Here is a 21,270-nt window from a genome sequence, read left to right on the forward strand (position 1 = left end):
TCCAGTTTTGCACACAAACACACTCCAGCTTTGGTTCTTCTTTCTCCAGTTTATTACTCTCCCAGGCTTCTGATAATGACCAGAATTAAGAAACCGTCTGATAAATATTTAATTCCTTTGCACTCAGAATTGTACTGGTAACCGGGCAATCCTTTTATATAATGTAGGAGTAAAGACAAACAGGAAAAGACCTTCTCGGTCCATTCAGCCTTATGCCACACAATTGCGATACATCACACATCACAATACCTATAGTTTCCAGCCCATCCCAAAACCAGGGACAGCCAAAAAATAAAATAAAACCCCAGGCCAATTTGGAGAAAAGGAAATCTGGGAAATTGGTCTCCACGCCAGCACCCACCTCTTATGATTGAAACTAGTCCAGGAAACTGTGCCCACCCTAGTTTCCAAAGAATTGAATCTCCCAATTAAAACTACAGAAACATGTGAAACCTTGGTTGTACCCCTACTGGGCAGCTAGAATGGAGAGGGGCGACAGTGCAGGCCTGTGCCATCACAAGCAGCTCAGCAAGTTAGTGCCATTAGAGGCGGTAGTGTAGGCAAGCACCATCGGCATTACTCACCAGTGCAGTAAGAAATGTTTAACCTCACCAGGGCTACCAAGTTAAAACTCCAAACAGACCTGCACCACCCTCCTGTAGCCCCAGCACTGGCAGTCTTCCCCTCTTCCACTTTCCATATATCTTCTCCAATCACAATGAGACATTTTATTACAACTCCTTCGGCTTCCATTCAACACACTGCTGCTGCCCTCACAACTACTTCCCCACTTGGCCACACGTATTGCAACTTCCTCTGAGCAGGCACACTATGTTAGGCTGCCTTACATATCTACAAAATGTAAACGTTTCAGTAGAGGCACGTGATAATCAACTGCCATCCCTCCTGCAGGAGAAGCTGACACACAACAGAAGAACAAACAGAGGAATGTTCTGCTAAACTTTGACACCAATGCAGTAGGCAGGCATAATATCAGAAACAGATAAAAGATCGCAGAACTGAAATGGCCAGGTACAGCGTGGTATTTGTGCATCTTCCCTTCAATTAGGTGTTAATCATGGCTTCAATGGCAGCTCTCTTGCCTCTGAGCTCCCCTCCAGAAACCTGAACACAAAGTCCAGCATGATACTCTAGTGATTGTTCAGTATATATTAAAGGATGAAAAAGCATTCAGGGAGAAGGAAGCATGTACTTGTGTGATATGTACAAGAATAGGCACTGAACAGAGAAGTGCATTAGGTGGGAACAATGGAGTTTTTAGAAGCCTTGAATGTAACACACCAGGGGCGAAATTCTCTGACCCCCCCGCCGGGTCGGAGAATCGCCGGGGGCTGGCGTGAATCCCGCCCCTGCCGGGTGCCGAAGTCTCCGCAACAAAGTATGGCCTGCGACATCAGCACCCCTCTGTCCCTTGCCTCACTGAAAACCTTGACCATCAACGGCAATAAAATCCCCAAGAACTTTTCATAAAACTCCATCGGGTACCCGTCCGGCCCCGGGGCCTTACCCGACTGCATTGCCTTCAAGCCCTCAACTATTTCTTCGGCCCTAATCGGGCCCCCCAGCCCATCTAACAGCTCCCTCCCCACCCTGGGGAACGTCAGTCCGTCCAAAAAGCGTCTCATCCCCTCCGGCCCCGTGGGGGGGCTCCGAGCAATAGAGCCTACTGTAAAAGCCCCTGATCGCCCTGTTTAGCCCTGCCAACTCCCCTACCAAGTTTCCATCCCCATCAATCACCCTCTCTATTGCCCCCGGCCGCCTCCCTCTTCCTACGCTGCTGAGCAAGCATTTTGCTGGCCTTCTCCCCATGTTCGTAAAACGCACCCCTCGCCTTTCTAAGCTGCTCCACTGCCTTACCTGTGGACAACACCCCGAACTCAGCCTGCAGCCTCCGACGTTCCCTTAAGAGCTCCACCCCCGGGGTCACCGCATACCTCCTGTCTATCTGTAAGATCTCCTTAACCAGTCGGTCCGTTTCTGCCCTACCCGGCCTGTCCCTATGAGCTCGGATCGAAATCAGCTCCCCTCTCACCACTGCCTTCAGCGCTTCCCAGACCACCGCTGCTGAGACTTCCCAGTGTTATTAATCTGCAGGTAATTCCTCACCCTCTCGCACACCGCCTCGTCCGCCAACAACCCCACATCCAACCTCCATTACGGACGCTGGAAGCTGTCCTCACCAACCTGCAGTTCCACCTAGTGTGGGGCATGATCCGAAACAGTGATGGCCGAATACCCAGTGTCCACCACCCCCGCCAGCAAGTGCATGCTCAAAGTGAAAAAGTCTATCCGGGAATAAACCTTGTGAACATGCGAATAGAAAGAAAACTCCCCCCCCCCCCCCCCCACCTGCTCCATGAACCCCAACAGCTCCTTTGCCATCGCTGGCACCCTCCCCGTTTTCGAACACGACCGATCCAGGCCGAAGTAGATGACTGTATTAAAATCCCCTCCCATAACCAGCTTGTGCGAGTCCAGGTCAAGTATCTTCCCCAGCAACCTCTTTATAAATTCAACGTCATCCCAATTTGGCGAGTACACATTAACCAAGACCACCTTCCTCCCCTCCAGCTTACCGCTCACCATGACATAACGGCCACCCCCATCCAAGACTATACTGCCCACCTGAAATTGCACCTGCTTTTTGATCAAAATCGCAACTCCTCTCGTCTTGGTGTCCAGCTCCGAATGAAGGTCCTGACTGACCCAACCCTTCCTTAGCCTGACTTGATCCGCCACGTTCAGGTGTGCCTCCTGCAACATCACCACGTCCGCCTTCAGAGCCCTCAGATGCGCAAACACACGTGCCCTCTTGACCGGCCCATTCAGCCCTCTAACATTCCAGGTGATCAGCGTTGGGGGGCACCGTGCCCCCTCCCTCCGCCGATCTGCCATCCCCTTTCCTGGGCCCACCACCAGCCCATGCGCCATGCCGCCATTGGCCCGCCTCCTGGCAGCCCCCACCACCGACCTCCTCCCTGTCCCAAAACCCAAGTCCCTCCCTCGTCAGCAGAGTAAACCACCCCCCCCCCCCCCCCAGGAACAACACCTTGTAACCTAACCCCTGCCATAAATTAATCATATACACACACCCCACTTTGCTTCCATAGACTAGCTCACCCAGCTAGCTTGGTGACCCTTGCTTCCGGCGCCAAGAAGTCTCCCACCTATTGTTCCCTCACTCTCCCCTGTTTTCCCTCCCCCCACCAGCTCAACCACCGTTTGGTGCTCCTCCTGGTCCGCCAGCGCTTTTTCCAGCTCGTGAATCGTTCGATTCTGGGCATCCAGCCTGCTCTCCAGCCGATCAATCGATTCCTTTATCGGATCAAGACAGTCCCGTTTCTGCCTTGCGAAGCCCTCTTGAATGACCTGCATCAATACTCCGTTGATGGTTGGGGCGTCACAGCAGGGGTCCGAACATCAGCCATATTGTCTTCTGCCGCAGCCTCCACCCAGCCCTTGCTTGTCTTCTTATTTCTCCCTTTTCGATCCCTTGGGGTTCTTCGTTCCATACACCAATGTGAGGAACCAGTGCCAGATTGACTTCGCCTTCAAAGCCAGCGCTCAAAAACGCAAAAAAGTCAGGGGGAAAGGTCCAAAAGTCCGGCCAGAGCGCGAGCCACCCAAATGCGCTACTTACTCCCTCAAAGCCACCACCGGAAATGAATGAGTTGGTTTTTCAATGGGGTGGAGGATAGATGTGATCGGTGTCCGAGGGGGCCAGCGCATCACGCGCGCATGCTCTGGTCATGCTCAAAGCTGGTGGGCTTCGGAGGATCCTTTTTTGATATCATGTCGGTAATGCTGGGCATTGGGTTGGAGCCTTGCCCACTGGTGGCAGTTTTGGGGGTTTCGGATGTGCCGGAGCTCCGGACGGGGGCAGATGCTCTGGTCTTTGCCTCGATTGTAGCAAGGAGGCAGGTCCTCTTGGGCTGGAGGCCACCAAGCGCCTCGGTGTGGCCGGGTGACTTCGAGTTTTTGCACCTTGAGACGGTTAAGTTTACCGTGAGAGGGTCAGTGGAAGAATTTTACTGTAGATGCGGCTGTTTATAATGTACTTTAAAGAGTTGGTTACTGTTAGCTGTGATGGGGGAGGGGTTATTTGTGAGGTTATGGTGTTGCAAGGGGGAGTGGGGTTCTTACTTTTGGTTACTATTCTGTGTTATTGTTTTCTTTGTATAAAAATTGTTAAAAACGTGTAATAAAAACATTTCCAAAACTTGCCTGACCGGCTGAGGGTTTCCAGCATTTTTTGTTTTTAATCCACAGACACGCCTTTATCTAATTAACACCTCAAGAAATACAACAAGGTTCATTAGGCTTGATTCACTTTTTACTAATTTCTGTGCTGGCTCCTCTCCCTGATCAGTTTGTGTTTGTCCAAATGCTTAATCTTTTCATAGAATTTACAGTGCAGAAGGAGGCCATTCGGCCCGTCGAGTCTGCACCAGCTCTTGGAAAGAGCACCCTACCCAAGGTCAACACCTCCACACCCTATCCCCATAACCCAGTAACCCCACCCAACACTAAGGGCAATTTTGGACACTAAGGGCAATTTACCATGGCCAATCCACCTAACCTGCACATCTTTGGACTGTGGGAGGAAACCGGAGCACCCGGAGGAAACCCACGCACACACGGGGAGGATGTGCAGACTCCGCACAGTGACCCAAGCCGGAATCGAACCTGGGACCCTGGAGCTGTGAAGCAATTGTGCTATCCACAAGGCTACCGTGCTGCCCTCCCGTCCCTAACATTCTAGTAACTTTCTCATAACTGATATTGGTCTAAAAGGCCTATAATTTCTTTGTTTACCTTTCCTACTTATCATAGAATGCCTGCTGTGCAGGAAGAGGCCATTTGGCCCACCTTAAATGATGGATGAACTTTTGCAATTTTCCAATCCAAGAGGGCATTTCCTGAATAAAGAGTTTTGGAAGAGTAGATTGGGCCTGTACACATTAGAGCTTAGAAGACTGAGAGGTGATCCTATTGAGCCATATGCAATTCTAAGGGGGCTCAATAGGGCAGATGCGGAGAGGATGTTTCCTAGGACCAAAGGACATCATCAAAGATTAAGGGGTTGCCCATATGAGACCGAGATGAGGAGAAATTTCTTCCCGCAGAGGGTGGTGAATCTGTGGAATTCTTTACTGCAGGGAGCTGTAGACGCTGGGTCGTTAAGTATGTTCAAGGCTGAGATAGACAGATTTTAATCAGAAAGGGAATCAAGGGTTATGGTGATAAGGCAGGAAACTGGAGTTGAGGATTACATCAGATCAACAATAAAGATTATTATTATATTTTGTGGAAACATACTCGGATCTGCAGCAGCCAGCCAGGTAACAATTATCAAGGGCTGCACAAACTTTATGGTCTTTGATAAAACTTTCTCAAAGATGGGAGGATGTTAGCGATTAAAAGCTTCAAGTGTGTACACAAAGGCAGTGCAATCATTCTATAGTTTTTTTTTAATAAATATTTTATTGAAAATTTTTGGTCAACCAACACAGTACATTGTGCATCCTTTACACAATATTATAACAACACAAATAACAATGACCTATTTTATAAACAAAAAATGAATAAATAATAAATAACAAAAATGAAAACTAACCCTAATTGACAACTGCCTTATCACAAGTAACACTCCAAAAATATAATTTAACAGTCCAATATATAATTATCTGTCGCGACAACCTATACATATTATACAGTATATATTAACAACCCTGAGAGTCCTTCTGGTTCCTCCTCTCCCCCCCCCCCCCCTCCACCGATCCTGGGCTGCTGCTGCTGCCTTCTTTTTTCCATTCCATCTATCTTTCTGCGAGCTATTCGACGAACGGTTGCCACCGCCTGGTGAACCCTTGAGCCGACCCCCTTAGAACGAACTTAATCCGCTCTAGCTTTATAAACCCTGCCATGTCATTTATCCAGGTCTCCACCCCCGGGGGCTTGGCTTCTTTCCACATTAGCAATATCCTGCGCCGGGCTACTAGGGACGCAAAGGCCAAAACATCGGTCTCTCTCGCCTCCTGCACTCCCGGCTCTTGTGCAACCCCAAATATAGCCAACCCCCAGCTTGGTTCGACCCGGACCCCCACTACTTTTGAAAGCACCTTTGTCACCCCCATCCAAAACCCCTGTAGTGCCGGGCATGACCAAAACATATGGGTATGATTCGCTGGGCTTCTCGAGCACCTCGCACACCTATCCTCCACCCCAAAAAATTTACTGAGCCGTGCTCCAGTCATATGCGCCCTGTATAATACCTTAAACTGAATCAGGCTTAGCCTGGCACACGAGGACGACAAGTTTACCCTGCTTAGGGCATCTGCCCACAGCCCCTCCTCGATCTCCTCCCCCAGCTCTTCTTCCCATTTCCCTTTTAGTTCATCTACCATAGTCTCCCCTTCGTCCCTCATTTCCCTATATATATCTGACACCTTACCATCCCCCACCCATGTCTTTGAGATCACTCTGTCCTGCACCTCTTGTGTCGGGAGCTGCGGGAATTCCCTCACCTGTTGCCTCGCAAAAGCCCTCAGTTGCATATACCTGAATGCATTCCCTTGGGGCAACCCATATTTCTCGGTCAGCGCTCCCAGACTTGCGAACTTCCCATCCACAAACAGATCTTTCAGTTGCGTTATTCCTGCTCTTTGCCACATTCCATATCACCCATCCATTCCCCCCGGGGCAAACCTATGGTTGTTTCTAATCGGGGACCCCCCCCAAGGCTCCAGTCTTTCCCCTATGCCGTCTCCACTGTCCCCAAATCTTCAGTGTAGCCACCACCACCGGGCTTGTGGTGTAGTTCCTCGGTGAGAACGGCAATGGGGCTGTCACCATAGCCTGTAGGCTAGTCCCCCTACAGGACGCCCTCTCTAATCTCTTCCACGCCGCTCCCTCCTCCTCTCCCATCCACTTACTTACCATTGAAATATTAGCGGCCCAATAATACTCACTTAGGCTTGGTAGTGCCAGCCCCCCCCTATCCCTGCTACGCTGTAAGAATCCCTTCCTCACTCTCGGGGCCTTCCCGGCCCACACAAAACCCATGATGCTCTTTTCAATCCTTTTAAAAAAGGATGCACCACAAACAACTCACTTTTCCCCATGTTCAATTTATACCCTGAAAAATCCCCAAACTCCCCAAGTATCCGCATTATTTCTGGCATCCCCTCCGCCGGGTCTGCCACGTATAGTAGCAAATCGTCTGCATACAAAGATACCCGGTGTTCTTCTCCTCCTCTAAGTACTCCCCTCCACTTCTTGGAACCCCTCAACGCTATCGCCAGGGGCTCAATCGCCAGTGCAAACAATAATGGGGACAGAGGGCATCCCTGCCTTGTCCCTCTATGGAGCCGAAAATATGCAGATCCCCGTCCATTCGTGACCACGCTCGCCATCGGGGCCCTATACAATAGCTGCACCCATCTAACATACCCCTCTCCAAAACCAAATCTCAACACCTCCCACAAATAATCCCACTCCACTCTTATCAAATGCTTTCTTAGCATCCATCGCCACTACTATCTCCGTTTCCCCCTCTGGTGGGGCCATCATCATTACCCCTAACAGCCTCCGTATATTCGTGTTCAGCTGACTCCCCTTCACAAACCCAGTTTGGTCCTCGTGGACCACCCCCGGGACACATTCCTCTATTCTCATTGCCATTACCTTGGCCAGGATCTTGGCATCTACATTTAGGAGGGAAATAGGTCTATAGGACCCGCATTGTAGCGGGTCCTTTTCCTTCTTTAAGTGAAGCGATATCGTTGCTTCAGACATAGTCGGGGGCAGTTGTCCCCTTTCCTTTGCCTCATTAAAGGTCCTCGTCAATACCGGGGCGAGCAAGTCCACATATTTTCTATAGAATTCGACTGGGAATCCATCCGGTCCCGGGGCCTTTCCCGCCTGCATGCTCCTAATTCCTTTCACCACTTCTTCTACCTCGATCTGTGCTCCCAGTCCCACCCTTTCCTGCTCTTCCACCTTGGGAAATTCCAGCCGATCCAAGAAGCCCATCATTCTCTCCCTCCCATCCGGGGGTTGAGCTTCATATAATTTTTTATAAAATGTCTTGAACACTCCATTCACTCTCTCCGTTCCCTGCTCCATCTCTCCTTCCTCATCCCTCACTCCCCCTATTTCCCTCGCTGCTCCCCTTTTCCTCAATTGGTATGCCAGCAACCTGCTCGCCTTCTCCCCATATTCGTACTGTACACCCTGTGCCTTCCTCCATTGTGCCTCTGCAGTGCCCGTAGTCAGCAAGTCAAATTCTACATGTAGCCTTTGCCTTTCCCTGTACAGTCCCTCCTCCGGTGCTTCTGCATATTGTCTGTCAACCCTCAAAAGTTCTTGCAGCAACCGCTCCCGTTCCTTACTCTCCTGCTTCCCTTTATGTGCCCTTATTGATATCAGCTCCCCTCTAACCACCGCCTTCAGCGCCTCCCAGACCACTCCCACCTGGACCTCCCCATTATCATTGAGTTCCAAGTACTTTTCAATGCACCCCCTCACCCTTAGACACACCCCCTCATCTGCCATTAGTCCCATGTCCATTCTCCAGGGTGGGCGCCCTCCTGTTTCCTCCCCTATCTCCAAGTCTACCCAGTGTGGAGCGTGATCCGAAATGGCTATAGCCGTATACTCCGTTCCCCATACCTTCGGGATCAACGCCCTTCCCAGCACAAAAAAGTCTATTCGCGAGTAGACTTTATGGACATAGGAGAAAAACGAGAACTCCTTACTCCTAGGTCTGCTAAACCTCCACGGGTCTACACCTCCCATCTGCTCCATAAAATCTTTAAGTACCTTGGCTGCTGCCGGCCTCCTTCCAGTCCTGGACTTCGACCTATCCAGCCCTGGTTCCAACACCGTATTAAAATCTCCCCCCATTATCAGCTTTCCCATCTCTAGGACCGGAATGCGTCCTAGCATCCGCCTCATAAAATTGGCATCATCCCAGTTCGGGGCATATACGTTTACCAAAACCACCGTCTCCCCCTGTAGTTTGCCACTCACCATCAAGTATCTGCCCCCGTTATCCGCCACTATAGTCTTTGCCTCGAACATTACCCGCTTCCCCACTAATATAGCCACCCCCCTGTTTTTCGCATCTAGCCCCGAATGGAACACCTGCCCCACCCATCCTTTGCGTAGCCTAACCTGGTCTATCAGTTTCAGGTGCGTTTCCTGTAACATAACCACATCTGCCTTAAGTTTCTTAAGGTGTGCGAGTACCCGTGCCCTCTTTATCGGCCCGTTCAGCCCTCTCACGTTCCACGTGATCAGCTGGGTTGGGGGGCTTCCTACCCCCCCCCCTTGTCGATTAGCCATCCCCTTTTTCCAGCTCCTCACCCGGTTCCCACGCAGCTGTATCTCCCTCAGGCGGTGCCCCCCCCCGCCCATCCCCTCCCATACCAGCTCCCCCCTCTCCCCAGCAGCAGCAACTCAGTAATTCCCCCCTCCCACCCCCCCCCCCCCGCTAGATCCCCCACTAGCGTAATTACTCCCCCCATGTTGCTCCCAGAAGTCAGCAAACTCTGGCCGACCTCGGCTTCCCCCCGTGACCTCGGCTTGCACCGTGCGACGCCCCCTCCTTCCTGCTTCTCTATTCCCGCCATGATTATCATAGCGCGGGAACCAAGCCCGCGCTTCTCCCTTGGCACCGCCCCCAATGGCCAACGCCCCATCTCCTCCACCTCCCCCCATCACCACCTGTGGAAGAGGTTACCACATCGCAGATTTGTACATAAAACTCCTCTTTCCCCCCTTTTTAACCCCCCTCTTCGCCCCCCACATTCGCCCCACCACTTTGTTCAAATGTTCTTTTTAATAACCCACTCATTCCAGTTTTTCTTCCACAATAAAAGTCCACGCTTCATCCGCCGTCTCAAAGTAGTGGTGCCTCCCTCGATATGTGACCCACAGTCTTGCCGGTTGCAGCATTCCAAATTTTATCTTCTTTTTATGAAGCACCACCTTGGCCCGATTAAAGCTCACCCTCCTTCTCGCCACCTCCGCACTCCAGTCTTGATAAACGCGGATCACCGCGTTCTCCCATTTACTGCTCCGAGTTTTCTTTGCCCATCTAAGGACCATTTCTCTATCCTTAAAACGGAGGAATCTCACCACTATGGCTCTGGGAATTTCTCCTGCTCTCGGTCCTCGCGCCATCACTCGGTATGCTCCCTCCACCTCCAACGGACCTGCCGGGGCCTCCGCTCCCATTAACGAGTGCAGCATCGTGCTCACATATGCCCCGACGTCCGCTCCCTCCGCACCTTCAGGAAGACCAAGAATCCTCAGGTTGTTCCTCCTTGCGTTGTTCTCCAGTGCCTCCAACCTTTCCACACATCGTTTCTGATGTGCCTCATGCGTCTCCGTCTTCACCACCAGGCCCTGCATGTCGTCCTCATTCTCGGCTGCCTTTGCCTTCACGACCCGAAGCTCCCGCTCCTGGGTCTTTTGTTCCTCCTTTAGCCCTTCGATCGCCTGTAGTATCGGGGCCAACAGCTCGCTCTCCATTTCCTTTTTGAGCTCTTCCACACAGCATTTCAAGAACTCTTGTTGTTCAGGGCCCCATGTTAAACTGCCACCTTCCGACGCCATCTTGGTTTTTGCTTGCCTTCCTTGCCGCTGTTCTAAAGGATCCACTGCAATCCAGCCACTTTCTCCTCCTTTTTTCATCCGTATCCAGGGGAGGATTCCCTTCTGTTTTACCGCACAGTGTTTTTAGCTGTCAAAATTGCCGTTGGGGCTCCTATGAAGAGCCCAAAAGTCCGTTTCACCGGGAGCTGCCGAAACGTGTGACTCAGCTGGTCATCGCCGCACCCGGAAGTCATCATTCTATAGTTTTAATGATGTGTCTCAGTTTTGCAGAAAGTTATCACTGCACATGTAGAACGGGTTTCCAAGTCAGGGAAGGGACTTTTTAGGATAATATTAGCAGCAAAAAATAAATAAGAAGTCATCGATTAACTCCAGAATTTTCCAGTTGGTAAAAATATTGGATTAAGTGACTATTTAATGCCCATCGCAAGTTTAAGTTGAAAATTTTATAGCGGCTCCCAAATCGTATCAAGTGCTGCAGTTATTCCACAACAAATAATGAGAGGCAGAAGGACTATTTTCCAACTCCCACAATGTGTCACAATTTTGTGGAAGGAGCAAATCAACAGTTACATTTGACATTCAATCGGCGTTACTTCTCAATCGGCGTTTATTTACCGATTCAGCAGTTGCAACAATTGAGGAAAGTATTTGAAATGAATTGTTGCATTTACTCGGAAAAACTGAAAAACCTCTCGAATTGTTCTGGAAATTTGTTAAGACTGAGCAGGACATCAGTAAAATATTAAAGGTTAAATTGTGATTTTTATGTACGGAAACGGTGAGGCTAGGAGTGTGTAATGTCATTACTTGGGGAAACTGAAAAGAAATTGGAAGATTGCAGCGTAGCTGTAATGTTACAGGACTAGCAAAGTCGGTGCCTCGGCAAACGGTCTGGGAGCACATGTTCAAATCCCACCGTGCCAGCTGGTGGAATTTAATTTTGGTGGCACGATGGTACTGTGCTTAGCACTGCTGCCTCACAGCACCAGGAACCCGGGTTTGATTCCAGCCTTGGGGGACTGTCAATGTGGAGGTTGCAGGTTCTCCCCGTGTCTGTGTGGGTTTCCTCCGGGTGCTCTGGTTTCCTCCCACAGTCCAGATGTGCAGGTTAGATGGATTGGCTGTGATAAATTGTCCCTTGAGTGTCCAACGGTTAGATGAGGTTATGGGGTTACAGGAGCAGGGCTGTGGAGTGGGCCTAGGTAGAATGCTCTTTCAGAGGATCGGTGCAGACTCGATGGGTCAAATGGCCTCCTTCTGCACTGTGAAGATTCTACAAAAACTATCAGATCCTGGAGATTTGTCCATCTCCATCCAGGTACAGTATTTTCTCTATTACTATTTTAAAAACTTGTATTAAACTCTTAACTTCCTGCTCTTGATTTACTTTTAGTTCTCCTTATCACTGGTACTTGATCTTCCTCCTCTACTGTACTAGTTTAGCAAGGCTGCCATTTCGTGATTTTCAATTACTAAATCATCTGTATCTATTTTTAAGGGGCCCACATTACTCTGAGCCACGTTCTTTCATTTAATATACTTGCGTTGTCCTTGATATACCTCAAGGTTTTTCTGATATTCCTTTTTTGCTGTCCTATTGATTTCTTTGTAATTCTTTGCTTTTTTCTTATGTCTCTCAGTCTGTGGGACCCTGCATTTTTATCAACCCTTTCTTTTAGTTTTCTACAATCTCTTGTTGACCAAGGTTGTTAAAGAAGATATCTTGCCAAGGTTATTCAATGACACAAGTAGATCTCTCGAGTGTACACACAGGTTTTGTATCCTACCAGATATTCCATTAGCACCTCCCTCTGCTCATCTATAGTTCAATCCATAATTGTTCTGTCCATTCCTTCAGCCTTACTTAAATTTAAAACCTTAGTTCATGACTCACTCTGCTCCATCTCAAACCTACTATCAAATTCAATCATTCATGGTCACTCTTAGCCAGGTTTTCTCTTACTGTTATAGACTAATTTAGGCTCATTGCTAAATGTATTGCAAGAATTGTCGTAATTCCTCTCCCATTTCCTGCAATCTGATTATTCCCCCCCCCCCCCATTCTTTATCAACGTTTTGCTTTGTTTCCCATCTAGAGCCTGTATATGGGCAGCTTTCCTCAGCACATAGCAGCAATTTGCTCTTTTGCAGCCTGCAATCACAATTCTGTGCCTGTAAGCTCAAGTTGGGGAGAGAATGAGAGAACAAGGCTGAATTTGACAGTCTTAATTGCCTTGAACCAGAAGTCATTGTAGATTTGCTTCTGTAGTGTGCCACAACCCCCAATACAAGTGGGCTCTTCCCCTGCACTGGTCTGTGTGATGAGTCAAATTGGCTGGCCCTGCCATGTTTGAATAGCTGGTACTGTCGAAGTTTAATCTGCTAATGGAGCAGACACACCATATTCTGAGGCAGCTTTGCACTGCTCATCTCTTGATGGGCTGGTGCTGGCTGCGGTTGGGTTGCATGGTAGTGGAAAGGGAAAGTGCAAAAGAGGCTTGATAGATAACTTTCACTCATGCTGCCAGAAAATTCACTCTGACTTCCCCCATCAGGAGCAGTAGACATTTTTTTATTCAGCATCACAAATATAAAATTGGGTTAGATTTTTGATGCCATGCATGATTGGTAAATTTGGGTGCTGCACAATAATTCAAGTCATTATCCACATCTCACTTAACAGAACCTGCCCTCAATTTGCAGAATCACTCATGCTTCCAAGTTGTAAAAAAATAAGGTTCTGTTCACAAACGCTCACACAATTCAAATGACAATAAAATGTGCTCAGTGGCACTGAACTCAGTTCAATCTCCAGTTGGTCTTTGGCGATCGCTCACTAACGAGTATGATTGTCCACCTAAGGAACTACATATTACTGGTCATGGGTTCTGTAGATTCTTGCATGGCTGATGAGCCCAATCCTAGAGCCGCATCTTCAACCACACACTTGGCAGGTGCTTCCAGGAGGTGAGATCGGTCCTTGGACTCTGGATGGCTGGAATTCCTTTCTCGCGCTCCTTTTCCGGGCCTCCTCTTGCCATCGGGTGTCTTCGAAGAATTGTGTCCTGTCAATTCGTTGGTTCCTCCAAGTAGGGCTCTTCTGAGCACGGGTCTTCCAGGCATTGGTAACTCTTCAGGGTGCCTTTGAAGCACTTCCTTTGTCCTCCTGTTGATCAGAAGCCTTCCTTGAGCTGGGCAAAGAAGATTCGCTTTGGCAGTCAGGACTCTGATATTCTAAGCACATGGCCAACCCAGCAGAATTTGTTTCGGATGATCGTGGTCTGGATGCTGGTGCTCTTGGCTCCTTCAAGGACACTGATGTAGTATGCCTGTCTTCCCAGTTGATGCGGAGAATCTGTCTTAGACAACATTGATTGTACCTCTCCAGGGCCTTGAGGTGGCGTCTGTACGTAGTCCACGTTTCTGAGCTGTATAGAAGAGTTAGGAATATGACTGCTTTGTACACGAGGATCTTGGTGTCAGCAAGGATGTCACGGTCATAAAAATATAAAAAATAGGAGGAGGCGGCCATTTGGCCCTTCGAGCCTGCTCCGCCATTCATTATGAATGCTGAACATCAAACTCAATAGCCTAATCCTGCTTTCCCCCCATATCCTTTGATCCCCCTTGCCCTAGTTTTATTCAGTGCTATATCTAACTGCTTTTTGAAAATATGCAATGTTTTGGCTTCAACTACTTCCAGTGGTAATGAATACCACTCTCTGGTTGAAGAAACTTCTCCTCATCTCTCTTCTAAATGGTTCATCCCGTATCTTCAGACTATCATCCTTAGGCATCCAAAGGAGATGCTCGTGGATGGGATACAATGTTGAATCTCTCCATCGAGAGGTGGCTCCCCAGGTATAGGAAATGTTTCACGTTTGGTAGGGTTTTCCCATTGATCTTGGTGGAGGGAGAGACCGGATCGTGCCCTGGGGCAGGTTGGTAAAGGAGTTGATATTTCTTAAAGTTGAGATCGATTCTTTGGTATGCTTCCACAAAGGTGTCAAGCATGGCTTGGTGAGAGAGTGGAGATAGCAATGTCATCCAAATACTGAAATTCCACGAGTGATGTAAGTTTCGTTTTCTTCTTGGATTTCAACCGGTTAAGGTCGAAAGGTTTCCCACCCATCCTGTAGACTATGTCCACTCCACTGGGAAGCTTGCTCTTGACAACGTGAAAGAAGGATGGTGACGATGAAGATGGAGAAAAGGGTGGGGGCGATAACATATCCCTGCTTGACTCCAGTTTTGACCTTGAAGATTTTTGTCTTTTTCCATTAATGAGGACTATCGCCAATATCTTGTCGTGTCAAAGGCCGGCTGGACCGAGTCAAAAGAATTGGTCAGATCGATGATGGCCATGTAGAGTAGCTAATGTTGCTCCAGGCATTCTCTTGAAGTTGCCTAGCAGTAAAAATCCTGTCCATGGTTCCACGGTTTGGTCAGATGTCACACTGGCTTTCCGGAAGGATTTCTTCAGAGACTAGGTAAAGGTGGCTAGCAAGGAATTGGGCGATGATCCTCTCGGCGATGGAGAGAGGAGAAATTCCTCGGTAGTTCCCACAATCTGCTTAGGCTCCTTTTTTGAAGATGGGCAATGACCCCGAGGTCGGCAGGAATTTCTTCTCTGTTCCAGATTTTCAGCAACAGTTGACGGAGATGACTGGTGATCTCTTTCAAGTATGAAAATCTCCGCTAGTATCCCGCCCACTCCTACGGCTTTCCCATTATTCACATGTTTAATAACGGTTTCAAATTCATCCACGCTAGATGGGAGTCCAAGATCATCTTTGATGGGGAGTTGGGGGGTTTCTTTAAACACGTTCTCATCTATGATTGTATCATGATTTAGGAGTTTTATGAAGCGTTCTCTCCATCAAAGGTTGACGTTTTCTGTCTCTCAAGAAGATTCCGTCCTTACTCCGTTTCGGTTTGAGGCCTAGGGTATTGGGTTCATACCTTTCCTTGGGGAAGCCCTGGGTGCCATGCTTGTCAGCCAAGAGTTGCAATTCCTTCGCTTTCTCAGTCCACTACTGGTTCTTGATTTCCCTTGTTCTTCTTTGTACCTCCACCGTGGCTAATTGATGAGCTCTTTGACTTGGTGTTTATGTCATTTTGACAGGCGTGGAGAGCTTTCCTCCTCTTGTCAATGAGGTCTTTTGTGGTCGTTCTCGTCAAACCAATGCCGGCAGTAAACATTGGCTGAACTTGTCAACCGACTCTCGGAGCTCCTGTCTTTATCAATTAGTGCCTCACGACCCTCCATCTACAACTTGCCAAGAACCAGTCAGCAATGGTCGTGAGTGCCTACGCCCCAACAATTGATGCCAATGATGAGTCCAAAGAAGGCTTCTACTTCACCCTGGACACCATTCAATCCAACATTTCCAAGGAAGACAAGATCATCCTCTGTGGGAACTTCAATGCCAAGGTTGGAAAGGACTCCCAAATCTGGCAAGGAACCAAGAGAAAGGAAGCAGTTGGGAATTGCAACTCCAACAGGGTTATCCTGCTCGCCAAAAGCACGCAACACCATCTTGTCATCACTAACGCACTGTTCCACTATAAAGACAAGTTCAAGACTTGCTTAGAATCAGAGAAGTTTACAGCATGGAAACAGGCCCTTCGGCCCAACCAGTCCATGCCGCCCAGTTTTTACCATTAAACTAGTCCCAGTTGCCCGCACTTGGCCCATAACCATCTATACCCATCTTACCCATGTAACTATCTAAATGCTTTTTAAAAGACACAATTGTACCCGCCTCTACTACTACCTCTGGCAGCACATTCCAGACACTCACTACCCTCTGAGTGAAGAAATTGCCCCTCTGGGCCCTTCTGAATCTCTCCCCTCTCACCTTAAACCTATGCCCTCTAGTTTTAGACTCCCCTACCTTTGGGAAAAGATGTTGACTATCTACCTTATCTATGCCCCTCATTATTTTATAGACCTCTATAAGATCACCCCTAAGCCTCCTGCGCTCCAGGGAAAAAAGTCCCAGTCTATCCAGCCTCTCCTTATAACTCAAACCATCAAGTCCCGGTAACATCCTAGTAAATCTTTTCTGCACTCTTTCTAGTTTAATAATATCCTTTCTATAATAGGGTGACCAGAACTGCACACAGTATTCCAAGTGTGGCCGTACCAATGTCTTGTACAACTTCAACAAGACGTCCCAATTCCTGTATTCAATGTTCTGACCAATGAAACCAAGCATGCCGAATGCCTTCTTCATCACCCTGTCCACCTGCGACTCCACCTTCAAGGAGCTATGAACCTGTACTCCTAGATCTCTTTGTTCTATACCTCTCCCCAACGGCCATACCATTAACTGAGTAGGTCCTGGCATGATTTGATCTGCCAAAATGCATCACCTCACATTTATCTAAATTGCTTGAGACATGTATGATCAAAACACTGGCATCGACTTAGTCATCGTCCGATCCAGAGACCAAAAGGATGTCCTCATCACCAAAGCGATGAACAGTGGAGATGACTGCTGGACATACCACCTGCACCTCCGGTATCCATGAAACTCCACCAGAAGCAGTGAAATGTTCCCTCTGAATTTTCATTATAACAGGTGACCTACAAACTCTTCTGAACACACTACGTTCTTCACCATGAGCAGTTTACATCTCAACTTACACAAGTGGTCTATTTATTTCAATGTGGTACATTCCAGATTGCTAGAGGTTGCACATGCATGCAAGGAAACACTGGTTGTGAAGCTTCAAAACACACTTCTTGGAGTTGATGATTAAAGCAGTGACCATGTCAACATTGAGGAAACAAACTATACATTCTCCCTCAACTCTCCTTTTCCTTCCAGACAATTGCCTCCAATTCTGAGCAACACACTTTAGTGAAGATGTCAAGGCCTTGGAGAGGGTGCAAGAGAGATTTGCTTGAATGTTACCAGGGATAAGGGAATTAGTTATGTGGAAACACTGGAGGAACACCTTAGAGTAGAAAAGGTTAAGAAGAAGATTTGAGGTGTTCAAAATTATTAAGAGTTCTGATAAAGCAGATAGGGATAAATTCTAATCGTTAGGAAGGTCTTTAACCAGGGGGTACATATTTAAAATATGGCAAAAGAGCCAGAAGGGAGATCAGTACATTGTTCTTATGTAGCGAGTTGTTGCAATATGGAACGCACTGTTTGAAAGGGCAGATTCAATAGTAACTTTCAAAAGGAAAGAAAATACTTGTAGGCAAAATATTTGCTGAACTACTGGGAAAAAGCAGTGAAGTGGAACAAATTGTATAGCTCTTCCATAGAGCTGGCACAGGTCAGATGGGCTGAATGGCTTACTGTTGTACTGCAAGTTCTCTGATGGTACAAATAAACAGGAGAAATAATTGACATGTAAATATCTGGGCACAACAAAACTGCCTTTCTCCACGATTAATTCCTCCACTGGGATGATGAAACACAAGCCTTTAAACTGTGCGATAGTTAGTCAAATGCAAAGAGTGGTGGGCTGTAATCAGCGACAAAAACCCACAAATTAATCTGATCTGCTTTCCTTCTCTCCAGTTAGAGCCATAATATCCTTTAGATTGCGGTTAATGAGCATACAATGAGAGTGCTATCATTTCTCAACGTTCAGTGTGCTCACTACCGGTCCCCTTGGCCATTTATAATTTAAGGAGCAGCCGGTTCCTCAGTGATAACATCAACTTTCAGAATGTAATGACAGTACAAATACAAATTTGCAACCGAGCTAATGAAGCAGCACAGCAGATGTGATTGCTGGACGTTGGAAGCAGTCTTCCCAAACGCTCTCAGACTAACTGCTTTCACACGATCATAATGTTGGACAGCCCAGTAGGGCCACTCATTCTAATCTGAAGCACGCTTAGGGCACTCATCCACATATAACATTAAGTTTAATAGTCTTGTGCTATACTGCAGAAGAAAACATAGGAGTAATTCGCATTAGAACTTAGTAAAAGCTGCTGAAACGTTGTAACAACTGGTTGGCTAATCACCCCTACCTAGACTGCTCTAAGAAACTGCTGTCCTATCCTCTGTGGTTGACTCAAAATGGATTCAGGCCCACCAAGGATGGATGGAGAGTGTTGTATTTCAAAGATGTATAATCGATGGTCCAAATAGATATAATTACATCTAGAGCATCTATAATCCAAAGATGCGCAGGTTAGGTGAATTGGCCATGCTAAATTGCCCCTTAGTGTCCAAAGGTGGGTTGGGTTACGGGGTTACAGGGTAGGGCGGGGGTGTGTGGGCCTAGATAGGATGCTCTTTCAGAGGGTGAGTGCAGACCCGATGAGCCAAATGGCCTCCTTCTGCACTGTACGGTTTCAGTGACTCTATGATTTCCACGGTCGTCCATTGCGAAGGTCAAATTAAAAACAGTGCGTGAGAAATGGTGTAAACATGTTGTGGAAAGATGTGAAAGGCGTACAACAGGAAAACAAAGTGAATAATGCATTATTATACAGGAAAGTTAGAATCTAATAAAGAGGGATTTTGGAGGGTCAGACATTCCCATTATGATCCAGCAGAAATGTCTTTGTCACAATCAGTTTTTTTACTCAAGGGGTAGTGGAAGTCTGGAACTCTCTCCCCTAAAAGCCTGTGGATGCTGGGGTCAATTGGAGCTTTCAAACTGAGACTGATAGATTGTTGGGCTAGAGTTAAGGAGCGAAGGTAGGCCTTTGGAGATGTTATATAGATCAGCCACAATCTAATTGAGGACCTGATGGCCTTCTATTTTCCGAAGCTATGAAAGAGTACCTTATTTACCACTCACTTCCCATGCCCCAACTTCCAAAAGTACATTACCAAAAACTATTTCAATTATATACATGCGGTTGATAAAGTATACATAATAATGAAGTAACAATGAGTTGCGTTTTGGCACATGTTACAGGTTGTGTTCAAGGCATCATCCAAATTCTTTACACCTTTCATTTTGAATTTTCTATTGATCCGTGCTCCTTCAAGAACTATTCCAGATCAAGAAAATTAGTAAAACTCACGATAACTAGTGTGTGTTGAAACATGAGAGAGCAAGCTCTACACTGTTTTAAAATGTTTATTATCTAAACTGTTAGTTTTATCAAACAAACCTATATTTCATTCCGTGAACTACATGTGAACATTACCTGAAATAACGGCAATTTTGGTCGAGCCATGCTCTTCCTGAGCAATCCGTTCTGCCTCTTCCATTAAAAGCATTCCGAAACCCTGGAAAACATGGAAATTCAACAAAATTGAGGAACAAAAGTGGCAACTCCAGATAAGAAAGAACTGCACGAAGAGGGGTTAGGATCATAGAGAGTACAACACTGAAAGAGACCATTCAGTCCATCACATTCCAACTCTGAAGGCAAGATCCACCCACTTCTATTCTTCATTAATTTCCCAATACCCTTTTTTAAAAAATGTTTTTATTCAGGCATATATCAAACACGATAAAACCAAAAAGAGAACAAACAGGAAATCTCATAACAAATAAGTAACCAACATTCCCGTGCCCCACCCTCCCTAGTGTTACCCTCCACACATTCTTCCTCCTTTTTTAACCCCAAAGTCCACCCCCACCCCTTCACCCTGCTGATTTAACTATGCTGGAAGAAATTGATCTCCATCTCCAGGCAAACCCCCCCATGGTCCCTCTCAAGGCGAACTTGATTTTTTTCCAGCCTAAGGAATTCCACTAGGTCGCTCACCCACACCAAGGGCTCAGCGGCCCCGAGTCCCTCCAACCCAACAAGATCCGTCTCTGGGCTACCAAGGAAGCAAAGGCCAAAACGTCAGCCTCTGTCACCCCCTGGACTCCCGGGTCTTCCGAAACTCCAAAAATTGCAACTACTGCACTCGGGACCACCTTCATCCTCAGCAACTCAGACATCACGTCAGCGAACCCCCGCCAAAATCCCTCCAGCTTCGGATAGGCCCAAAACATATGGACATGGTTTACGGGCCGCTCCCTGAGCACCACCCACACCTATCTTCCATCCCCTCAAAAACCTGCTCATTCTGGCCACCGTCATATGCGCCCTGTGAACTACTTTAAATTGGATGAGGCTGAGCCTTGCGCACGAAGCGGAAGCATTTACCCTTCTCAGAGCCTCTTCCCATAACCCAGCTTCCAGCACCCTCCCCAGCTATTCCTCCAACTTCCGCTCAACATCTTTTATCGGGGCGCTCTCCAGTCCATTAATTCTTTCTAAATCTCCAACACCCTGCCCTCACCAATCCGTTTTCTACACAACCTTCTCCTGCAACCCCGAGGGCGATGTGGTGAAATGCATCACCGTATATACACAAGGGGTTAATGTAAATACACTACGACTAAGTAAACACTAGAGGGAGCACCAGAGACGTCATGACTTGCAGACATACAGCTAATTAACACCTAGAATAGAACACAACCAATGGGCAGTCAAGACACCCAGAGGTGACACTACCACAAGGGGGAATTACACAACCCATCTACAAGGACAGGGCACACATGCTCTGTCTCTTTCCACAGGCGACATTTAGAGAGTAGGACAGGGGCAGATCAGAAGCATCACACCCACCACGTGGTTTAGAGCAGACTGGTTAGTTAGACTGAGTTACAAAAGCAAGATTAGCAGGAGAG

General features: G+C 47.6%; 1 protein-coding gene across 1 annotated transcript in view; it reads right to left on the bottom strand.

Moving 5' to 3' along the window:
- elp3 (elongator acetyltransferase complex subunit 3) overlaps positions 1 to 21,270 on the bottom strand; it is a 178,182-nt gene that overhangs the window by 28,683 nt on the left and 128,229 nt on the right. Inside the window, exon 14 of the mRNA XM_072498551.1 lies at positions 19,787 to 19,868. Coding sequence (XP_072354652.1) covers positions 19,787 to 19,868 — 82 coding nt within the window. The remainder of the gene's footprint in view (positions 1 to 19,786; positions 19,869 to 21,270) is intronic.

Source organism: Scyliorhinus torazame, chromosome 4 (genome assembly GCF_047496885.1).
Source record: "Scyliorhinus torazame isolate Kashiwa2021f chromosome 4, sScyTor2.1, whole genome shotgun sequence".
NCBI classification, from domain to species: Eukaryota; Metazoa; Chordata; class Chondrichthyes; order Carcharhiniformes; family Scyliorhinidae; genus Scyliorhinus; species Scyliorhinus torazame.